The sequence below is a fragment of the Phocoena phocoena genome, chromosome 15, assembly GCF_963924675.1.
Source record: "Phocoena phocoena chromosome 15, mPhoPho1.1, whole genome shotgun sequence".
In the NCBI taxonomy this organism is placed as follows: domain Eukaryota; kingdom Metazoa; phylum Chordata; class Mammalia; order Artiodactyla; family Phocoenidae; genus Phocoena; species Phocoena phocoena.
The window spans coordinates 73,202,836-73,226,532 of NC_089233.1; the positions used below are offsets into that span (position 1 = coordinate 73,202,836).

A 23,697-nucleotide genomic window follows, 5' to 3' on the forward strand; every position below is an offset into this window, starting at 1 on the left:
GATGTGGAAGCATTGCAATAGTTTAACAACTGGTAGGGGTCCCGAAAGTGCACATCCTGGCTGAACATCAGCTCTGGGGGTAGCTCTTTGCAGGCCATGGGTAGTGATTTCCAGCAGAGCTGGCACCAACATGTGTCACTCCCTAGATCCAGAGTATCACAGATGAGTCTCGGGGCTCAATCCGGAGAAAGAATCCAGCCAACACTCGGCTCCGCCTCAACGTCCCAGAAGAGACAGCTGGTGACAGTGAGGAGAAGCCGGAAGAGGAGGTATGCAGCGGGGGTGGTTTGGCTCCAGCCAGTGCGAGCAGGAACTTTGGCCTCCAAAGGAGTCACATGTTGTCCCTTCTTTTATCCCTCAGGTGCAGCTGATCCATGACCAGAGTGCTCCCAGCTGCCCCAGCAGCTCACCGTCCCCTGGGGAGGAGCCCGAACGGGAGGGCGAGGCAGATCCAGAGAAAGTGCATCTCACCTGGACCAAGGACAAATCTGTGGCAGAGAAGAACAAGGGCCCCAGTCCTGTCTCCTCAGAGGGCATCAAGGACTTCTTCAGCATGAAGCCGTACGGGCCTGGGGGCTAAGGGCTAGGGTCTGGGGTGAGCCTACAGGGTCCTTGCTCCCCATGGCAGAGCAAACGAGCAGAAGGGGTCCTGGCCTGGTAGTCGGAAGACCCTGCCCAGACCTTGTTTTGGTTTCCCCATCTGAGGACTCAGATTGGGCTTGATTGCTAAGGGTCAGAACTCCCAGGGACAGGCAGTGGAAAGGCGAAGCCTGGGGGGCTGGGAGAGCGGGACCAGTTTGCACACAGGGTGGTTGATGGTGGCTCAAGCAGTCCTCAGCTTCTCCTGCTTTTTCTGACCCCTCTCTTTTTCTTCCTCTCTTTGCTTCTCTTATGTTTCCCGAAGGGAGTGGGAGAACTTGTAAGTGCTTCAGAATTTTTAACTTCTCACCTAGGTTGGCCAGGGTCCCTCCTCTTCTCACTCCACCATGAACCCTCAGTTCGTGCCCCTGACCTCTGGGGTCTCTGAATAGCCCAGCTTGGAGAAGTCTAGGGTTGGTGGTCCCTGGCTTGCAAGGACTAGATCCCAGCAGCCCAGTGCTGGGGTGGGGGGGGGTGCTGGAAGGGCGACTGGATCCAGCTCTCCCCTCTCCCAGCCTTACGTGCCTCCCTCCGTCCCTCCCTCAGGAACCGGTCCAACGTGCGGCGCATGCACACCGCTGTGCGGCTGAACGAGGTCATCGTCAAGAAATCCCGGGACGCCAAGCTTGTTTTGCTCAACATGCCAGGGCCTCCCCGCAACCGCAACGGTGACGAAAATTGTATCCTGGGCTTAAAATTGGGAGGAAGCGGGAGGTGGACGTCAGGGGACTTAGGTCCTGGCCCTGGGAAGGAAGAGTTGAGCCGGGTCTGCTTCAGAATCAGCACCGCGAACAGGGACGCGAACCCAGCGTTCCCCTGGCGCCCAACACGTGCGACCCTAATTCCAACGGGAGGGAAGGGGACGGTCTTTCTCCTTGACGGGCGCTCAGACATGGAGTTCCTCGAGGTCCTCACCGAGCACCTGGACCGGGTGATGCTGGTCCGCGGCGGCGGCCGCGAGGTCATCACCATCTACTCCTGAGAGCCAGGACCTGCCACCCGGGCCCGAGCGCGTCCGGCCCGCGCGGCCCCGGAGCCCTCGCCGCGCCCCCCGCCGCTGTCACCGTTTACATACAGACCCTGTGCCCGCGCCCTGGCCCCCTTCCCCGCTTCCTGAAGCCCGGAGGCCACGTCGGTCGGGGCTGACTCGGAGAGGACCGCCCCGCGCGGAGACCAGAGCCCCGAGCGCCCCGTTGGCGCGTCGCTCTGTCGGCCCCGGCTGCCCTTTTTCTAAGCCCGGCCTCGCCCCGCCGGAGGAGACGCTGCAATAAAGGTCGGAGGAGGCGCAGAGAGGAGCGGAGCTGGGGCTTTGAGGACCCCCGGTAGTCCGCGCGGCCCTTTCCCTCTCTTCCCGCGCCCCGCCCCGTCCTCGCTCTGCACCCCTCCCCCGGCGGCCCGGAGGGCGCGGGGTGGGGAGGCTGCGCTCCGCCGTCTACGTCACTTGTTTTCGCGCGGCCGCAGGCGCCGGCCGGCCGAGCCTATACATAGTGTACAGGAGACATCGCGTGTATTTTTAACGTCCCCATATTTCTGTGACTAGAAGCGCAACGGACTTCTCTTCTCGCCACTGTCGAGCTCTCCCGCTGGGGGCGCCCAGGGAAGGCGGAGGCCTCGGGAGGCTGGGTTTTCCTTGACGTCCGAGAGTTTTGAGAGCAAAAGTGCTTTAGGCCCAGGCGGGAGTCGTGGTCCCTCGACACCCCCTCGACGTCTCCTCACCCTTTCCTCGCGCCCTTGGCTTCCGACCCTTCCCTCTAGTTCTTCTCGGAGACGAAGTGAGACAAGTTGTCCAGCTTTTCCTGGATTCGCCTCCCAGCGGAGTGAGCTGCCACTGTGGCTGCAGAGACGGGCGCAGCCTCTTCTCATCGGCTCTTATGCAAGCTGGGGCCAGGATACGGGAGGGCGCTCCTCAAGGAAGAGAAACCGAGAGAGGCCCTCGCCCCACCGAGGAAGCCCCGCCCCGGTGCCTTCGCTGGGGGAGCAGGCGGCTCTCCTCAATCGGCTTGTCGTCTGCTCCCCCATCCCATGGCTCTTCGCCAAAGACTGAAATGGGGAGCTGGAGGGCGTCCCTTCCCCTGGAGTTTCCTCCCTGGGACAGATGAGGGAGGCGGGGGCGGTTCTGGGTTGGGGGCCGGACTCACCGGGGAGGCCCCAGCGCTGTCCCTCATGTTCCCTCCTCTGTGTCCATCTGGCAGCTCTGGCCTCGGGGACCCAGCCGCCTTCTCCGCGTCCCGGGGCCCGGCCTCGCTGCCTCTAGCTGCGTCTCCCAGGCACCTGGGCGTGGGGGAGGGCAGGAGTCGCTATGTGCTTTGTTCTTAGCGCCTCTCTGCCCTCCTCCAACTAGGACCCAAGGCCTTTGGCTTCTCCAACACCAGTCCTTGGCGCTTCTGCTCCACCAGCCTGGCTGGAGGTGCCCTCTACCCTTAGGGAAACCGCATTGGCCGGGCTCCCTTCCCCCAGGGCACCTTACTAAGGGCGGCAGGCACTGCATGCTCGTTCCAGCGCCCTCTGGGATTGGGTACAGTACCTTCAGCCCCAGGGCCCTGAACTTTGCATCTAGTTAGACATCCTGCCCACCTCCCAGAGCTGAGGCTACTGGGTACTCCTGACCTCACCACCTCCTTTCCTTTGAGCCCAAGGCAGAGCTGGAGCTGGTGCCACCTACACTGGGCCAGGTGTGGCTGGAGGTAGGTTTGGATGTCTGCCGGTTAGGCCACGGCCCCTCTGAAATTTGATCAGGGGGCTGGGTAGATTCTTCCGGGTAGTAATCAGAAGTCGGAGGTATCAGACACCAGCACTCCCCACGCTCATCCTCCAAAGAACCTCCCTCTGACAGACGCAGCTGGGTCTAGCCTTCTGGGGTGCTGAGCACTCCTGGGCTGAAGTGGTGGGCTAGGTAGAAGGGAAAGGGGGTATATTAACATCAGTTAGGGAACCAAAGTTGCACTATCTGGGCCTAGACTGTCTGGTTGGCAAGAGCAGTTTCGGTTGATGAAAACAGACATCCCACAACAAAACCCCAAGTTTCCTGTGCTACATGTGCAATATTTGTTATGAACGTTATCACACGTCACTCATCAAATTATCTTTATAATCATGTAGCTAGATGTTTCATGTCCATTCAAGTGACTTTTATTCTGAGTGCAATATTTCAATAGCCTTGTAGTGATAACTAGTGTTGCTTTTGTTTTAGACGATCTATGTGCAGGGCAATGCAATGAAGTTGAAAACCCTTGTAAATAGGAGAGGTTGCAAACCAAATCAAGAGTATTTATTACTATTATTAGGCCTGCCTTTAACTTTCCATGTGTTTCAGTATTCCGCATTCTGCCTCAGTATTGATCTTGTGTTCTTTGTGCCAATATGAAAAGGAGAGGGTTGGTTCTTTCCTTTATTGTTGAATGCTCCCATTTAATGCTTTATAGCTTTTATGTATTAATTTTTTAGACTCCCACCTGCACAAAATGCAATAAAAATGATTTTATTATACCCTTCACAGCCTGAGGTGTGCTGTTTGGACACTCCAGGGGGAAGAATTAGGTGGGAAGAGGCGTGTTAAAAGGTGGCCCTCCAGGAGGACCCTAGACTCTTAATCAGAAACACTGACCACCACTCCAGGTGGGTTGCCTAGTGTACTGGTAGTTCTGGGGCCCTGTCCTAGAGGGACAAAGGCACTGGCAGCAGAGGCACTGCACCCACAACATCTCCTATGAGATGGTGAGCACTTCCAGGTCAGGCTCAGCAATGTCAGCATGTTGGTCCCTAACCCACTGGAGGCCCTGTGCCAGTCACTTCACCATACCCACTCCAAATTTCCTGATGGGGCTATTAAATGCTCTCCAGAGCTCCTACCTGTGACTCTGCTTCTGCCAACTCCTTGCATAATGGGCTGGACAGAGGGCGGCAAGTGAGACAAAATCAAAACAGGAGAGCACCCCACTCTCCACTCGCCTTTGGCCAGGAAAGGCCTCTTCACAAGTCCTGTTTTCCTTTCCTAGAATAAGAGGATAAGTCTCTGACACAATGCAAGTCTGCCACAAACAAGGATGTTTACATAGCATTATAATTAACCAGCAGGCTTTTGCTCTGAACTGTACTAGGTGAGCTGCATAAGGAGAGAAGCTAGGGTTAAAAGAGGTTCTGAGGCCTGACTGCAGGCTCATGGCAGACCGAAACCCATCAGTGCTGTCAGGGAACCTCACCTTCAAACTCTGGGAAGGAACGCTCACAAAGAGGCCCTGCGGATATGCATACCCAAGAAAGACAACACAGCTTTCACTTTTTCGTTTTAATTAAAAAGTAATCATCTCATCTTATTAACAACACAAAAGTTCCAAAGAGGAAAAAAACACTATGTAACACAAACAGGTCAGAACATAAAATGCTGCCATCTGGGGACCTTGAGTTTTTGAAACCACTGTTTACTCAGCCACTGGCAGGGACTCAGGTGAAGTCACTGCTCTCCCTCGTTTCTGCCAGGGGCCCCTTGAGACTGATCCACAAGGCTCTAATGAGCACCATCCCTAGGGAGAGGGCAGCTTCCTTTGTTTCCATGTAGAGCAGCAGCCAGAAGTCCTCCCTCTAGTATCTTCACTCTAGCTCAAAAGTTATGAACAGCCTCCTGTATCAAGAACATGTCCAGCTACCAAAAGTCTGACATCAAAATGGTCCCTATCTCCTGCTGCTTAGAAAACAGAATAAGAGCCTGATTTTTGAGCCAAAAGCTCAAAGCAATCACTGAAAAAAAATGGGTGTTCACTGCCAGAGTCTAGAGTTGCCTTCTCAGAGCCGATTCCATGAAACACTGGTGAGGGAGAGGCTAACAGAAATATTAGGGGGTAAGAGTGGCTGGGGCCCAGGTTCACAGTTTGTGTTAAACTGCTGGTGACTGGAGCTGTGCAGTCCACGGGAGATCTTACGTTGAAATGAAAGCCAAAAAGAAAAAAAAGAGAAAACCAAAAACCAACAACCCTGGGTCAGGCAGAAAAGCGGCCGGCTTGGCCACTCCTCAACAACTCCAGTAGCTGAGTAGCCAGCCGGCTTCTGAGTCCTCAAGCAGACCCCATGTTATGTGGGATGGGGTAAGAGGACACTGTGCCCACCAAGCCCAACCTGCTGCTCTGGAACCCTACACAGGAGCTGCAGGCAGAAGCTCGAGCTCTGGTGGGCCTGTGTGAGGCTGGACACCCATGGTAGGTTCAGAATGAACAAAGGCAGTGGCTTTCAACATGAAAATGCTATCCCAAGCTCACCCAGCTGGGGCTCAGCTGCTTCTTCCTCTCCCGCCCCACGTCCAGCTGACAGAGAGACAACTGAAATACAAATGGAGCCCAGACATCTACACTGCCCGTGACCCCAGAGATATTCACTTTCTACCAAAAAAACCCACAAAAAAACAAAAACAAAACCCCCCAAACCCCCACCCCACCACCACCAAAATACACCTCCAGTGCAGTATAAACTCGGACTCTGGAAGGGGTAAGCAACATAGCCTTGGGCAGAAGAGAGCAGATGGTAGAAACTTATGACATTCCATGTGGACCTGGATAGGTGCAGAGAACATCTTCCAAATAACTCTATTTAGAACGCAATAGGTGGGAGGCCAGAGGAAGAGGGGACCAGGGGTAGTTGAGATTTAGCCTCAGTAATGCCTCTGGTATGATCCCATGGGGGCTTGGGGCCGCCCCACCTGTGCTGTGGTCTGGCTAACCAGGTGGGAGAGAGCAGGGCCACTCTGGATCAGAGTGTCCAGAGCCTTCTGTACACTTGGATTGTCAAAGTTGATACCTGTGGAAGACACGGGCCTCTGGCTAGCCAAGTTGCTGGCGGGTGCCAGGCGAGTGGAAGGCTGGCCAAAGAGCCCTTGGGAAGGAGCCCCAGGCCTGGGGCCCATGTTCCGAGCAGATCCTGCCTGTCCCAAAATGTTTGGAGGCTGATTGCCAGAGGCCTGTGATCTTTGCTGAGGCTGGCTGTTCGCTGCTATGGAAAAATTCTGGTTCTGGGTGTTTCCGGCAGCAACTGAGGGGGATGCAGAGCTGCTATTGGCCGCAACCGTGCCACTAGTGAAGAGGCTGAGGATTTTGGCCTGGAGCTCTTGCTGGGAGGTGGGGGGTGCCGCTGGAGTGGGTGTAGCAGAGGGGAGCACTTGGCCGCTCTGGAGCGTTTGGGAGCTTGGCTGTGTCTTCAGCGAGGCACCCGAGGTCGCCCCGAGTGGTTGACGGGAAATCGGGCCTACAAGACAGAAGGAGGAGGTATCTGGTTCAAAGTACCCTCCATGGGCAGGAGGCTTAGCAGCCCAGGGAAGAACAACAATCACTGATCACATCAATCACACAGTACACAGACTATAACATCAATTTCCCAAAGGGGCCACATCATGGTACGTGCCGTTCCCAGAAAAGAGCTTCATTCCTCCAGACAACTACTTAAAGAAAGAAGGGTGTCTACCTTGGTTCCCAGGGAGCCAGCATGCTAGCCCACCCACGTTAACTACAGAGCAGAGCCCAGGTCTTAAGTTATCATTACACCAGCATGGCTGGCCCACAGGAGAGCCCAAGGGATGCGCTCATTTCCCTTGCCCACCCCAAGAGCCCTGGGCCTGCCACCCTCCCAACAGCGCCTGGGGATTAGAGAAATGCAGAGTCAGAACTTCACCTCGGCCCTGCCACGTAGCTCACCAGGCAGAGAGTCGGCGCTGCTCCTCATCAGCCGCTCCTTCCGCTCTCGAAGGTAGTTGATGATCTTGTCAGTCTCTTCAGCAGTGAGGTACCTGTTGTCGGCCAGCAGGTTGATGAGGCTCTGGATGGCTGGAGGGTGCCCCCCGCGCAGTCCCTCCTCAGGGCCTCCCCGCTCTCTTTCCTGGAGGAGGGCTTCATCGGCCATCTTGGCCGCCTGTCTGGCAATCTCCTCACGTTCCTTCTCCCGGCACTCGTTCTTATAGCGCTCATAATTCCTGGCCACCAGCACCATGGCATCTGCCTGGGGCATGTTGCGATGCTCTGCAGGAGGGAATGACCTGAGTTATTTTCTCCCATGACAGATTTGAGTGCCCACCTACTGGACTCTACCAAGCCCTTCCTAACCTCAAATGAGCAAGAAAACCATTACAGTGACAAAAAGCCTTGGGATGGGGATGGGGAGAGGTTGGGAGAGGAGGGGGATGAAGGCTGGGAAGATAGGTGAATGGATTTCTTTGCTGGGCAACAGACACCCTTGTACAGAGCTAGTTCTTTGGGGAATTCTTAGATCACAGACGTGTAGTAAAAACCAAAGAAACATGACAGTCTCTCACAGATTCAAAAAGACCATATGGAGAATAACCACAGGAGGCAGGCCACGGGGGTCCAAAAAGCCCTTCTGTAAAGCCTGGCTCTCTACTGTACTCCTAAGGATAGAGCTGTTTTTTTAATTTATCAGTTCAAAGGTTACGGATTAAGATCAAGTTGTGACCCTAAATAACCTCCTCTCCTCACCCCTGGGCAACAATGATTTACAGGGTTGTGAGACTTCTCAGCACTTGATATAAATGTCTTCACACATCTTGAGGGACTGTTCCTCAGAAAGACAAATGACCCGCTGGAGAGGCTTCTACACTCTATCGTTATGGGTAAAACTGGTGGGGCAAATAGAAAGCCCCAGGGTGGTGAGAAAAGCGAAAGGTTTGTGCTGTGAGAGCAAGCAATGAGCAGGGAATCAGCTGGCTGAGTCTCAACAATCTGGGAGCAAAGGACTAAAAGCTACTTCAGGGAAGGACTTCAAGGAACCTACTCTGGGCCTCCTCCCTGTTCTCACAGCCCCTCCACCCACTTCTCTAGCACTTACAGAGTATCCTAATTGCCTGCTGTATGCTTTGTCCCTCATTAGAAAATCTGGTGAAAGCAAGGACTCTACTGCATTCAGTGTAGTATGTGCCAGAGCTGCGCTGGAGCCGGCCCTCACTGCTGAGAGCAGACTGTGTGCATCTCTTCCCAACTTGCCCTGAAGCGACTTCATGTTGGTAGCTTGATATAGAACACAGTGGGAGTATTTACACCATGGAAATCAGCAAATGCTATAAACCACACCGCCCCCCCACCCCAGAACTGGTTGTTAAACATTTGCCAGCACATCACTGTATATACCTAAGTGCTAAATATAATGTCATATACAGCAGGCCCAGAACTGTATCCAGTGAAAGAGTATCAGACGACTAAATGACTATGCAAGTCTCTGCCGTGCACTTATAAAAGGGCCCTACTACATTTGAGCTGAAGTACATTTACCTAAAACCTGCTGCTTCTGAGTAAGGCATAAAAAAATTAATGGACTAGTGACTACTTCTGAAATTCTGACCCGCTTGGGCCTCCATACCTTGTGGGGTTCCAAACATGATGTTGACTGTACAGGAGCGGTGAATCTGGTGTTGCTGGGTGATGACAATAGCAAAGGGAGACCCTCCCCTGCTAACATCCTCCAAGGCTTGTGACAGTGACACCTCTGTGTTGAGGAAGATCAAGTCCACTACCATGCCTAGGTCTCGAACCTTCCGCCCCACAGATTCAGCATAATCTCTGTAGAAACAAACAGGACCCAGTGAGTACTCCCTGACCAACTCCCAACTCCCACTGTGGCACCTCAGCTAGCTGTATGAGCTCCTATGAAGACTTCAAATCCCAGCTCTACCAGTGTCTCCCTAGTGCCCTCTTCAGGCTCCAAGAATCTAGACCAATTCCTTCTCTATATTGGCTCAGAATGGTCACACATAAAGTTGCCAATAGCACAGTATTTAGTACCCAGGTCCTTCTCTTGATTCTCTACTCTGATGTTCATTCCTAAACACCATCCTGATGCCTAAGACTTGTAACACATGTCTGTCTTTGTAGAGGCTACACAACATAGTGGGAAAAGCATGGGTTCTAAATGCTAGAAAGACAGGCTTGGATCCCACCACTAACATTTACTTGCAAAGTTGAAGCTTTAAGCAAGTCCCTTTACCTCTTACAAACCTCAGCTTCTTTACCAGTCAGACAGGATTAATATGGCTCAGCTCAAACGTCACTTCCTTGACTTTCTCTGCAATCTAAATCAGATCCTTGATATATTTCTTATAAGACACATCACCAATACATTTATTTCTGTCATTTGTCCAACTAGGGTATAAGCTCCACAAGAGGAAGGGGCCATGTGTATGTGCTTATTAGCATTACAGCTCCAGGACCTAGCACCTGTCACACATAGAAAAAATTTGATGAGTGAATACACATGAAACAGGATTACTGTGAAGAGTAAAAAATGTATTTAAGTGCCTAGCATGTAGTAGTTTGGAGTAGGTGCTCAGAAAATGACATTATCATGAGTCAAAAGGGGGGGGGGGGGCAAAAAAAATGCCATCTACAAGTTAAAGCAGCATCTGTTTCTAAACAAGGCAGCCCAGAGCCTGTGAATGCTGCCTACTGCTTGGTGTCTCAACACCTATTTCCCTAGTCTCTGCCTTGAAATTAGCTCTTTAACCCCAAACTGCTAGAAAATACATGAAGTTATTTACTAACCACTTGGGGAAAGGGAACATAGCTACTCTCAAACTTGCAAGCTGCTATATATACTCCCTTCTACACCTCTACTCTGCTTCTTCAAGGAAAGAATGTGGAACAGAGGCAGAGTAAAATACTGCTATAACTCTGGCTTGGCTAGCATGGTCACCTAACAGCTCTGCAAGGCCACGGCACTTCACAAAGAAAGCCTGGCTCTTGGCTGACAAATGCAGAGACGTATGCCTTCCAAAGTACTGGGGATTCGGTGTTGTCTCACAAAGGGGACATTTATTGCTTTGCCTGACAAGCATATATTCCCCTCTTTGATTTTCCTTGGGAAGGCACCCCTTTCCCACTCAGTCCATATGGTTCCACACGGCTAATTCCACTTTTAGCTCTAGGGGTGGGCACATGACCTAGCCCTGGCCAATCAGGGCATCCCAGCACTGCTGGTCAGAGTGATAGTTCAGGGATGGGAAAGTAATCCTGGGCAGTCCAATGAGAAACAATTCCAGGACTTCAGGTGGAAGCAATGGGAAAGAGCAGCTCTCTTTCCACTGGTTTGCTGAGCTAAGAAGATACATGTCTAGAGCCAGTGCTGTTCTGCCTTTTTGAGTAGAAAGCTTGTCTGAGAGTGAAGGCAACAGAGAGAACAAGTCTTTATGACAGTGTGACCCTGTATGTGGCCATGCCTGAACTTCCCAGTCAAGCAAACTAAAAATTTCCCTTTGGGTCTAAGCCAGTTTGCAATGGGTCTTCTGTCACCTACAAGTGAAAGAACCCTGGTTAACACAGTATAACAATGCCAGAGTACACAACAGCCCAAGTTAAGTGGGTACAGCTGCCAAGGAACCTGAATTTCTCTTCTGATCCTTCTCCTCACTCAGGAAAATATCCAAAGGGTTCTTACTTAGTCTGCTTGTTGACCACAATCACAGAACAATCAACAGGCCTCTCAGCATCAAAGCGTCTCTGGATTTCCTCAAAATACTGACGATAAAGCTCTTCTCTACGCCGTTCCTCACGTTTCAAACGCTCTGCAGGATGACACCAGAGAAAACTGAAACACGGACCGTGCCTTTCTATAAAAATAAGTCACAGGCCTTATTTTCAATCCTGAACTACTTGTAGGCAAAGGTCATAACACACACACACACACACACACTTCTCTGAATTAATCCTCTAGACTACCTCCTAAAAACAACCCTTATTATTGTTTTTTACTATTATAAACCCATTGACATGGAATGATTGGATTAAATGGCGTGGTTGTTTTAATCTCATACATGCTGCCAAAATGCCCTCTAGAAAGGCTGTTACTAATTTATCCTTTCACAGGGGTGGAGCACCTAGTGCTATTTCTCCACATCTTAGTGAACATTGAGTATTGTCATTAAAAAACAAAACAAAACAAAAAACAAACCAAAAAAACCTCCTGCCAACTTGATAGGTAAAAGATGGTATTTCATTATTATTCTAATTTTCATTTTGGGGACAACTATTTAAGTCCCCTATTGACAGGTAATTGTAATTTGTTTAAAAAAATCAGGCAGTAAACAAACAAACACAACCCCCACCCCAAACAAACAAAATCAGGCAGTAAAGTGTAAGTTTTGTAACAAATTAAAAATGAGGTTCTTGGGCTTCCCTGGTGGCACAGTGGTTAAGAGTCCGCCTGCCAACGCAGGGGATGCGGGTTCGGGCCCTGGTTCAGGAGGATCCCACATGCCGTGGAGCAGCTAAGCCCGTGCGCCAAAGCTACTGAGTCTGTGCTCTAGGGCCCACAAGCCACAACTACTAGCCCACATGCCACAACTGCTGGGGTCCGCGGGCTTGGAGACCGTGCTCTGCATCAAGAGAAGCCACCGAAGTGAGAAGTCTGCGCACTGCAACGAAGAGTGACCCCTGCTCGCCTCAACTAAAGAAAGCCTGAGAGCAGCAACGAAGACCCAATGCAGCGAGAGAGAGAGAGAGAGAGAGAGAGAGAGAGAGAGAAAGAGAGAAAGAAAGAGAGAGAAAGAAAGAGGAAAAGAATGAAAGAGGTTCTTAACTTGACCAGGTGTAAAACAATCTAAAAATCTTTAAAGATGTATTGAATATATTGAGAAAATCAAGGCTTTTATCAATAAAAAACATGTTTGTCTTTACCTAAAAAGTAGATGCTGTTAGGTAAAAATTATAAATAAAACAAAAAACCCCACATACTACATAGATAATGCAAACAGTTTTAGTTACTTGGTCAATGAGCAAAAAAAAAAGCAAATGACCTCTTCTGCTCCCATCTTTTGTTCATATTTTTTCTTATTGCTGGAATTTCGTATTTATTTCTTCTTGTTAGATGACCAAACCAGATGATGGGACTACTTCGCATTTTAAAAATGATTTTCAAGCTGAATGTTTTCTACACATGAATAGGATATTTGTATTTCCTCTTTTTGTGAATTTCTTAGCCAAGTCATTAGCCCCTTTCCAGTTGGTTATTAGCTTCCTCTTTCTTTTGTAAAGTGTCCTACCAGTGCTAAGTGCTGTTTCTGCTACTTTACCTTTTGCACGAGACTGACTTTCTGGGCCTGGAGGGCCTCGTCCATCAAAGCTATCTCTGTAACGGTCAAAGTAAGAGTCATCCTTCCTCCTGCAGTAGTCATCCATTCGCAGGTATCGGTCGTAAGAGCCTTCTCTCCTGAAAAGTTACAGAAATGTGCGCAAAGTTAAAAGTCTTATCCTGAAAAAATCAAATACAGCGAATTCTTCAAGACCCAGTTGTCTGTGAGGAAGTAAAGCACAGTAAGGCATAGGACTTTGGGATCAGACAAACGAAATTAGTATCTGGGACTCACTGCTTATCAGCTCTGTGGCTGGGACTGAGTTAACCTACCTTCCAAAATGACTGGGAGGATGTACAGAAAGCTCTCAGCATAAAGTAAGCTCTCTGGCCTAAAGTAAATACAAAATAACTGGTAGTAATTATTATTATTATTTTAAAATTATTTTATTTATTTATTTTTGGCTGTGTTGGGTCTTCGTTGCTGCACATGGGCTTTCTCTAGTTGTGGTGAGCGGGGGCTACTCTTCGTTGCGGTGCGCAGGCTTCTCATTGCGGTGGCTTCTCTTGTTGCAGAGCATGGGCTCTAGGCACACGGGCTTCAGTTGTTGTGGCTCAAGGGCTCTAGAGCACAGGCTCAGTAGTTGTGGCGCACGGGGCTTAGTTGCTCCGAGGCATGTGGGACCTTCCCGGATCAGGACTCGAACCCGTGTCCTGTGCATTGGCAGGCGGATTCTTAACCACTGCACCACCAGGGAAGCCCTGGTAGTAATTATTGATATTCGTTTTGAGGAACCATTCCATGCCCCCACCCCAAGCCTCCTTCCCTGTGCTTTTGAAAAACTGTGGTTAAAAACCAAAAAAATCCACATAAATAATTTTTCATCACCCCGAACAGAGACTCAACCCCCTTTGCTGTTACTTTGTCTCTATGAATTTGCCTTTTCTAAATACTTCATATGAGTGAAAACATGTATTTGTCTTTTGTGTGTCTGGCTTATTTCACGTAGCATAATGTTTTCAAGGACCATCAAGGTTGTAGCAGGTGTCAGAATTACCTTTCTTTTTATGGCTGAATAATATTGTTTTATGGATATATCACATTTTTTTATCCATCTATTGATGGACATTTGAATTGTGTCTACCTTCTGGCTACTGTGAATAGTGTTGCTATGTACATTCACATTCATCTGTGTGAGTTCCTCTTTTCAATTCTTTTGGATATATATTCAGGAGTGGAACTGACGGATCATTAATTCTACTATATTTAACTTTTTGAGGAACCGTCAAACTTTTTCACAGTGGCCATACTACTTTACATTCCCACCAGCAATGTATGAGGATTCCAGTTTCTCCACACCTCGCCAACACTTTTTTAAAAAATAATTATAGCCATCCTAGTAGGTATGAAGTGGTATCTCATCGTGGCTTTAATTTGCATTTCTCTGATAACTAAGTATGTCGAGCATCTTTTCACGTATTTATTGGCCATTTGTGCATCTTCCCTGCGGTTTTGCACGGCCAAAACAATTTGTACTCCATCTTTTTTTCCATTTGCATGATGTTGCCTTTCAGAGGCCACAGGGAGATTCATTCACTAAGCACAGTTCATCATCATTCACACATTCACCACATACTTATTAAGCAGCACATCTACCATTTGATAGACACTGGAAATACAGGGCTGATAAAGTCACTGCTATACAGAGCTTTCCATTAGTTCAGCAGAACACACATAAAAAAGACTATTACAAAAAAACCAAGCAGAACAGCTATACAGGTACCTGTACATGGGATCTCGGGAGTCTCTCATATCTCTGTATCTGTCGTACATGGGGTCCCGGTGATCTCGAAAATCCCTAGAGTCTCTTAGGTCACGAAAGTCTCTAGGATCCCTCATGTCCCGAGCATCACGCATACTTCTGCTGTCTCTGTGATCCCGAATGTCTCTGCTCTCTCTGTGGTCCCGCAAATCTCGGGGGTCTCGCATGTCTCTGCTATCTCGAGCATCCCGGCCATTTCTGCCATCCCTGGGCTCTCTTCTTGGACTTCCTCGAATGGGGGATCGATCACGTCTTGTATCCCGGCTGTCTCCAAAGCCATATGGATCCCTGTGGGAGGTAGCAAGAAAATGCTAAGACAAAGAAATTGAAGGAGCCAACCTTTCAGCTCTTTATTGGAGGAAGCCCCCACCCTCCAAGCATTCTTCTCTAAAATACGGCAGTCAGTGAGAACATTATTAAAATTTTAAGGATAGTTACCATCTGGTCAGCAAATAAAGACTAGTAGGTTCTAGAATCTCAAAAGATTAGGATATTGAGGGAAGAATGTATGATCCAGAGTCAAAAGTTCTGACTGGGATCATAGTGTTTATCAGGCTTCAGGGACTAATTCAGTATTCTGTATACATGTCAAACTATCATCTCTATCTCAACAGGTTTTCAAAGTGAAAGTGTCTCCCCCCAGAACCTACTTCCTCCCATCAGACTTGTTCGAAAGAGACTTTAAAAGGGGCGGAACGTTGCATGCGTTCGTGCGTGCGTGCGTGTGTCATAATAAGGGGCAAGACTCATGAAGAAAAAATGAGCAAATGGCACCATCTCATACAAAGTAACAGTGATCAAAGGCGTCCTTAAAGTACAGAAAACGTCACTTAAAACATCTAGCAGGATTAATCAAATTAAGGGGGAAAAAGAAAGAAGTACAATATGAGACATACAGTCAGGTACAGGAACACTCAGTTTCTCTACCTTCTTAACATACTTATTGAGAAGTGGTCTCTCTCAGTCTGAGGTTTATGTAGAACCTGATTCCTTTTTTGCCAAGGTGTTTTTTTGTTTTAAAAAAAACAGTATTTGAAGTCACAGGTATGTTTGGCCTGATCTGCTTCAATATTCTTCATGAGACATCCCACCCAACTGGGAACTCATCCCCAATTTCTTAGTCAACCCAATCAGGCCCAGACTGACTTTTTCCTTTCTGCCTAAAATCATCTTCCCATTTACCATGGTTTAAGTTCTTGAAAGTTAACTGATTTTTCTTCTCTATCCCCATTAAGTCACTTGAATCCTGCTTGTTTTTCTTGTTCATTCTCATTGGATTTCTAAGTTCAATCCAAACTCTTATTTTTATGCTGGCACCACCAAGAGTTTCCAAAAAACAAAATCAAAACCCAATCTTCCAGATTTCAATTCATTCAGCAAATACCAGATTAATCATCTGAATTTCCACCTGTTACCAACTGCAGCTTGGCTATCACGCTTCTGGGCACCCTTCCCTAACAGATCTGGCCCCTTTGCATTTATTATTTCTCCCCCATTTCCTGATCCAACCTCCTTAGTTTTACTTAAGCTGTTCTTATGACTTAACTCACACTACGCATCTCAGTATTTCTGTTCATACGGCTTTTCAACATGAAATGTTCTTCTTGCACTAACTCAGGTGTCACCCAATCCTCAAAGGCAAGTTCATGTCCCATGTCTTCCAAGGAATCTCTAATCTCTAGCAACCGCTGACCCCTCCTGCTAAACTCTCTGAGCACTCACTATTTCTATTACTCAGCTTGATCTGTTTACCTTTTTACGTCTTCTCGTGTGACCCACTTTAAGGATTACCTCCTCCGTAGAACCTACCCTGAACTCTTGATCTTTTCCAACAAATATGCTCCTCCTCCATTCTTTTCCATCTCATCTACCTACTCAGTTGCTCAAGCCAGGAAACTGGATGTCATCCTTTCCTTAAAGTCGCATCCACTCTTCCAATCACATTTCCAAATTCTGTTAACTCTTTCTCTGAAATTGATGTCCATTCTGCCCATTTCTTTACCTCTATAAAGTACCACTGAAGGCCAACCCCAAACCATCTCTCCCCAAAACCACGGCAAGAGCCTTCTAAAGTAGTCTTCTCACCTCTTCTCTTGCCTGTTTCCCAATCTTTCTCCAGATTACTCTAAAGTGATCTTTTACACATATAAAACCCTTCACTGGTTTCCCACAGTATTTCGAATTCAGTCTAAAATCTCTACTGAGGCTAGTAAGATTCTCCCTGGCCTTGGCTCCTGTCTTCTCCAACCTAGTCTCACCTTCTCCCTAGTTCACCACTTTCTTACCATACTGACCTTTCAGCTATAACTAGTCAAGGTTTTTCCTGATGCCTCTACTTGAGTAGCAGGAACGAATACATACTCATTTTCCAGGTCTCAGGCTTAAGTATCCCTTACTCCCTGATTCTGTTAGTTTAAAAGTTTATCTTCTGTCCCTAAATCCTGGCCACTTTCTCTCATAGCACTTTGTTTTCACTCATTTATCACAATTTGACGTCATTTATCACAATTTGACGTCACATATCAATTTGTTTAATGTCTGTTTGCCCTACTAGACTGTAAGTCCATGAGGACAAGGACTGTCAGTTTCACTCTCCATGATAAAGCCACCGCATAGGTTTATATTGTCTGGCATGTAGCAGACGCTCCATGAATATGTTAAATGAGCCTTGCTCTGCACACATATTTCTACTGCTGCACTTATCACACTGTTCTGTAGTTATTTGTTTACATGGCTTCCCTACCAAACAGTAAGCTCTTCCAAATGCTTTGTATCCATAGGACACAGAAAAGAGTTCAGTAAATGTTTAATGAATTGAATTGTTCAACTAAAACGTAAGCCTCTCAAGAGCAGGCATCGTGTTTTCTTTATAGTTTTGTCATCTACCATGACTACACATATGGGCATTCATCATGATGCCCTCAGCTTGGAAGAAAACCTGAATTTCACTTCATCCACATGGTCACAGCAAAAACAATTTAAATGCCAATTCTGCTTCTATGAAAAGTCCTTGTCATATGTTTTAAGGCTCACAAGTACTCCTGATTTGTGGGAGCAAACATATGGGAGACTAGAGAATTTAAATGAGGACAGCTAAACATTTTTCCTATTAAAATAAAGTGCAGACTAACCAAGATTTTTACTTCAACTTTTATTATGTCACATAAATCCGCCTAACACGTGTAACATCTGATCTAGTGTATATAATACGGGCAAATACCCAGGATCTAATGGAAAGGGACAACTGTAAAGTATTTCTGGATTAATGATCAGCAGATAAACCTGCCTTGGGGAGCAGTTAGAAACAGTTATTAGAGGTGGAATCAGATTTCAAGTGTTCCCTGGCAATCAAGGCTGAAAGGGATCATGAACTTGACAGACCACAGACCACACACAAAGCCGTGGGCTGGTGAAAACAGGGGTGGGGACAGGGATAAGAACACCATGTCAGAGCATGTTTCTCACAGACTCAGGATAATTATAAATGCCATATTTGGTGCTCGTTCTTTTGAATCCACTGAAATACCTTACTCACCTGTCAAGAGTTTTCCCTGGAGGTTGACCATAACACCCTAGATTCCCCAAATCTGGGTTCATGCTTCCAGTTTGGGAAGGCAAGCACTCTCCTCCCCTAATGAATCTAAAGTCTGTGTGCAACAAAACTACAAATTTCCCCTCAATTACCTTCTGGGTAAAAATGTAGAAGAGACAATATTCACATGGGGAAGAACCAAAGGAGTGGTAGAAGCAGGGACAGAGAGGATAGTAATTCTCTAAAATGAAAAGGCAACGCTTTTTTCCTTTCTCCAAAAGACGAGCAGTATGGCAGACTGCTGCTCTTCTGGAGGCAAAAACAAAAAACCCTTTAAGGTCACTTTAGAACCCAAACAAAGAACTCCCCAGAACAAAAGGGCTCCTGCTTCTGGCCCCAACATGTTTCTCAAAGCAAGAACCGGGTAACAAAAAGGTGGTACAGTGTGCAGGATCCAGAGTGCCGCAAGTGAAGCCTGCTCAATGAGATGCTTGACCTCAGATAACAAATGGGTTAGAAGTAAGTTTCTGGAGAATACAGTTCACTGTATCATCCCACAGTACCAGAGGTGTTTAACTGGAGACCACTGCATTGTACCCTCAGGTACTAGGTCACTAGAGGCTAAAAAGAAACTGAATAGTTGTTAAAGAAATTTCAGAACCAGAGTCCACAAACTGAAGGCAAATAAAACCCACTAAAATTCTGTTGCAAATTCCTCAGCTATTCAGCAGGAGGGGGGGAAAGGCCAAATACTCTTTGCCTTGAGAGAAATAAAGTCACACCATTTGGAAACATCTGAGAGGTAAGGAGGGATGGGTGAAGGGAAGAACCGTGGCAAGTGAGGTGCTTCTGGCAGAAGTGCTCCTCTTCCTGGGGTGACAGGGGTATGCAGACCACTAGGCATTTGACAGCTTACTGATAAGATGATTATCTTGGACAACTGATGGACTTTGAGCTTCTCTTTGTCTAGAGACTGAGACCTCAAGCCCAGGATGGTGTCCTTTGGCCTTGGCTGTACAGAAGGTTAGGGAGGAAGGCCTCTGTCCTATTCTTTGTCAGCATCTCCTTTTTTTCTTTCTGTTCACATTAATATTTTCCTTGGGAGGCCAGCCTTTTTTTTTTTGCTCCTGAAAAAAAAATCCTTCATCAGCTCTTCGTACTTCTGTTCTGTCACAGATACTGTCCACAAATACCATTCTCTAAATGGCCGGCTGCTGTGTGATCTTGATCCCCCACCATGCGCTCCATGCTGTTAGAAACAGAGACAACAGACTTGTACAGAATTTTGCCATTAGGTGCAGGTAGGATAATGGGGTGCAATGAGATATCACACATTACAAATCCCAATTTTATAAGTGCCCATGCTTCTCCCTAGGAAGCACACTGATGATTTTCTCAAACACAAATACGACTCTTCTGTTGGTAGAGAGAGGCGGCACTTGCTGAGAACTGACGGCTCTTCTTTAAGTGTTAGTGCAGAGGTAATCACAGCCTGCAATCTTTAATTGTGAAGCCCACCTAGAGCTAGGGCTGTCTCATACCCAAGGAGCAAGCAGTTATCAAAGGAATTAACACTGTGGATACACAGAAATCACCTCGGGCTACATAAGAAACTTGTCTACAGTTAGGTTATTTCTTTTCTTCTTTAAAGAACTGAAATATAGTTGATGATGATTAGGTTATTTTTGATGAACCAATCCTTGATGATTTTCACCAAAGAGGCACCAGGCCTAACATCCTTCACAAATACATAGGGAAATTCTCTGCAGAGTTCTTGATGTAGACAAGTTAATTCTATTTGCCTTTTTTCAGGTCATGCAGGAAGGTTTAGGAAATGCAGAATCTCACTTGGAGGCCACGTCTGCATAAGGATATATTCCAGACCTGGACTGCCGAAGTGTTGAGCTGAAGATGAAAACTGAGAACTGAGGTACGACTAGAATCATGGTCCAGTCTCTGAGGAAGGTAAGGGCTGATGCCTAGCACCAATGCTAGACAAGCTGCATGGTAACTATGCAATGTACTCAATGCATACAATGGAGTCCAATGAAGTGGTCCAAGGATTAAATGATGAGAATTCAGGCTGAAATCTGATCCAGAGCAGGGATCCCTGATGCAGAATTCTGTGCTTGGCTGGGCCAATATTGTCAGAACCACATTCTGACAGCTGGAGTCATTAGGGAGGCATATTACTGAACGGAGAGCAAAGCCAGCAGAACCGTGGCTTACAGAGACATTTGAAGAGGTGATAATCCTGTGAAAACTCCCAAAGATACTGAGGTGTTTAGACACTCAAGGTTAAAGTCCAGCAAAACAAGATGTTACAAAGGTCCTGCCAACATGCTTAAAAACAATTCTCTTATTAAAAGTAGCAACACTGAAGACACAGAGTTACAACTTAAGGGAAATGTGTGCTATAGGTAGTGGGTTTTTTTCCTGTTAATAATGCATTTCTCTATGCCTGGGGGCACATAAAATGATTAGGGTTGCCAAATGAAGGCAGTTGGATTGTTGTCAACATACTGGTTCGCTTGGAATTATCTCAAGGCTCTGATTGGAAGCATGCACCCAAAAAGACAGTGCTATCCATTGTTCACCCTCAGAGAAATGATTAGCCCCTTCCAGACTAACCACATACTTTGCCTACTTACTGTATTTTATTTCTACCCTATTGGTATATCTTGAGATAATTCGTGATCAGGGCAATGATCAAAATGTTAGCGTTCTATTCTGAACACAATGTTCAATTTATCTGGCTTTAAGGTTTGAAAATTTTTATTTTTATTAAATGTAAAAAAACTCTGCTTAGATTTTTAGATGGGGCCCAGAAAAGATTTTACTAAATGTGAACCTCCCTCTTCCCCGAACTTACTAAGCATGACTATATGAAACTTAATCATGGCAAACAACACGATGAGGAATCCAGGTAGGGACTATCACCAAGGAAGACTGATTCTTAATGGAATTTGAATTAGCCTAGCTGTCCCTTCTATTGATTGTAAATAAAGTGGGAAGCCACAGCCCTATCCACATCCCAAACAACCTCATTTTAGAATTTATTTCTGAGGAAGATGACATATTAAAAGGTACATAAAAGTAACGTGTGTTTATATTTGTAAATCTGGTTAAGGAGAACATTTTAAAAGGCCCCCTCCAATGTTGTTTGCATGTTTTTCCTTGGGGGGGGGTATTAAAAGAAGAAAAACAGCATAAAATATTTCTTCTATCACAGATGAAATTATGGAGTGGCATTTTAGGTTGGGATGAAATTAATCTTTTAAATTTAATGCAATTTAAAATATAAATTGCCCTGGCAATGGCTATATTGGATTCCAACCAGGTGAGTTGGTTATTTCCCCTACATTGCCAATGCAGGTTGAATGCCTACAATCACCTGGAAATGTTAAAAGCATCTGGTTAGGTATACTGTTAATGGAATGACATAAAATATTCTTCTCAACCCATAGCACAAATGGGAACTACTCTGTATTCTGCACAAATGGGAACTACTCTGTATTCTGCGATGTGCACTCCCCCTTTTTTGCCTGCGGAAACACACCAACATTATCTAGATATCATAAGCATCATGGGGACAACAGAAAGGAGGAGGATTTTACCAATGGAGTGTTTTAGTGACCAATTCCACACTCCTGGTAAGCTACCTACTTCAGAAACACACACATTAGAGCCCCTTAGAAATTAGATATACACCGTATCTCCTTTCAAGTCATTTAGCAACCACAACTTCCAGTGGAGCCCCATATTTCTGACCAACAGATGCAAACTCTTAGCCACCTGTATTCCAGGTTTACTGGGGCAAGGAGCAACACAGAAGGGACTGCCCAACATCTGCAGCATGGTTAGATGCAGCACAACGGAAGCAGACATTATATGGATTTGCCGAAGTTCTACAGGATTCGTTTATGTTCTTTAGCATACTCACACATACACACAAGATGAATCAATACAGTATTTACCTGCAAGCTGCAGGTGTTCGTTATGGTGTTAGAACAAACAGAATACCAATGTATATGCTCATTTCTGCAGTGAAACCAATGGATGACCAGGGTATCCACCTAACAGCTGGTGTAGCTATAGTTGTGGTGTCAGACTCAACTCCTCTGTGCAGGCAGAGTGCTCAAAGAATCTAACTGAAATCAGCAGCATTACTTTGCCTCTAGGGTCTGTTTGAGCTCTGCAGAACAGACACGCGTAATTTAATCCTGGTAGCTTAGAAAATATCCTCACATCCAAGTGGGGGCATATACACCAAACACACAGCAGCCATTCCTTCCTATAAGTAGGTAACAAACTATAGGTGCTTTTGTTCCAAAGCAGGACAACTGTATGTTATGTGTAAATGCCCAGCTAGTTGGGTATATCCCTAGGTGACCTGTGGAGCTACCAGTACAGACTAGGATTCATTGTACTCAGCAGTGTTCAGTTTATCATATGAAATGTAGTTTACTGTGGTATATAGTTTAGGTAGAAAACTGGTGTTTTACTTAGGGGAAAAGTCAAAACCCATACTGAATATCCACTTGGGCCATGAAGAGACACCAGATATGAGATATATATGTCCACATTCCACACAAAACCGCACACACTACATCCACTTGTGTGCTGTTTACGGAGTCAGACAGTTTGAATACAATATTCTCATCTTTGGTATAAATGGTAACGTTAATAAGGCTCTTCTTTAAGAGAAGGGACCAATTTAATGCACATCTTGAGGATACACATCAGGACTACCTCTTTTGTAAATAGTGGAAGAACATCTGGGGAAATGCCTTTTATTTCCAGGAAAGCTAAGAAAAAGGGAGACTTCTGAGAGGTGGGGTGTTTTGCCCTTTTTATTTCCCCTTGATAGTAACCCAAGCATGCGAGCACACAGGGGATCTGCAGCACAGGCACAGTAGCAATCTCTCAAGCAGCACTTTCTGTAAACCTGGGTTAACATCTGGACCAGCAGCCATTTGGAACGAAGAGTCCAATCTCTGCTGCCTGCTGCACTGCAGCGCAGCACACACCAACGGCCCTTGGGCACTCCTCCTGCTGTGGAGGCTCCCATTGACACGTGAGCTGGGGACAGACAGAGGTTTATCCTCTTCCAATCGCCTGCAACTTACGTTGCAAGCTGAACTTGCTGGGTTTGTCACGGAAAACACAAAGCTTCCTCTGCATCTCCTGATGTAAGTTTTAAAAAAGCAGCAAGGCCCTTCACACAAGGTTCATGTTCTTATTGTTTGCTTGAGCGTTTCTGATTTGTTGGGGGGAAGAAAAGACCCTTGATGTACGAAGTTGGGCTTAACTCCCCAGAGCCCAACTCTCCCAAGGTAACTCACTGCTTCAGGGTACTTTACCTTCGTGTGGGGCTGGGTCTTGATGGAGCCGTATTCATATTTCTTCTTTCCGCTGCCTTATTAATATCTGAAAAGAATAATCAACCCATCTGTTCAATGCTACGGAATAAAAACAAGATCATCAGCACATTTCAAATGAAAGCAACAACAAAAAAACTACAATGACAACCAGATGGTGTAAGAAAATCCATTCAGCAGACGCACAGTCACTTGGGCAATTTTTATTAAGTTACGGCAGTACATTGTCATGGCTTTGTAGGGAATGTCCCTTAGTTTTCTAGCTAACACATAA

At 46.7% G+C, this 23,697-nt stretch overlaps 2 protein-coding genes across 5 annotated transcripts in view; one reads left to right on the forward strand and one right to left on the reverse strand.

Annotated features, from left to right (window-relative positions):
• Positions 1-4,125, forward strand: part of SLC12A5 (solute carrier family 12 member 5) — a 38,354-nt gene extending 34,229 nt beyond the window's left edge. Inside the window, exons 22-26 of one of the 2 annotated variants that reach the window (XM_065892023.1) lie at positions 147-269; positions 362-561; positions 905-919; positions 1,186-1,319; positions 1,530-1,621. In XM_065892023.1, coding sequence (XP_065748095.1) covers positions 147-269; positions 362-561; positions 905-919; positions 1,186-1,319; positions 1,530-1,621 — 564 coding nt within the window. Of the gene's footprint in view, positions 1-146; positions 270-361; positions 562-904; positions 920-1,185; positions 1,320-1,529 lie in introns of both variants that reach the window. The other variant, XM_065892024.1, reaches the window with a different exon arrangement.
• A 2,152-nt stretch (positions 4,126-6,277) lies between these two features.
• NCOA5 (nuclear receptor coactivator 5) lies at positions 6,278-23,443 on the reverse strand. Of its 3 annotated transcripts, none has more exons than XM_065892775.1 (7): positions 23,406-23,443; positions 14,472-14,798; positions 12,689-12,825; positions 11,056-11,182; positions 8,986-9,185; positions 7,314-7,634; positions 6,278-6,867 (listed from the first exon to the last, which is right to left on the reverse strand). In XM_065892775.1, the coding sequence occupies exons 1-7, from the start codon at positions 23,441-23,443 to the stop codon at positions 6,278-6,280; spliced, it is 1,740 nt and encodes a 579-aa protein (XP_065748847.1). The 3 variants fall into 3 exon arrangements, with proteins under 3 accessions (XP_065748847.1, XP_065748848.1, XP_065748849.1); XM_065892776.1 differs by having other exon boundaries at positions 6,820-6,867; positions 7,291-7,634; XM_065892777.1 differs by lacking the exon at positions 23,406-23,443 and having other exon boundaries at positions 6,820-6,867; positions 7,291-7,634; positions 14,472-14,504; positions 14,648-14,790.
• Between the last annotated feature and the right edge of the window lie 254 nt (positions 23,444-23,697).

Coding starts and splice junctions, on each gene's coding strand:
- NCOA5 (XM_065892775.1), bottom strand. CDS start 23,443: ATGAATACGGCTCCATCAAGACCCAGCCCCACACGAAG. Junction 11,183..12,688: donor AAGTCAGTCTCGTGCAAAAG/GTAAAGTAGCAG, acceptor GTCATCCTGCAG/AGCGTTTGAAACGTGAGGAA. Junction 6,868..7,313: donor CAGCGCCGACTCTCTGCCTG/GTGAGCTACGTG, acceptor TCTGTCTTGTAG/GCCCGATTTCCCGTCAACCA.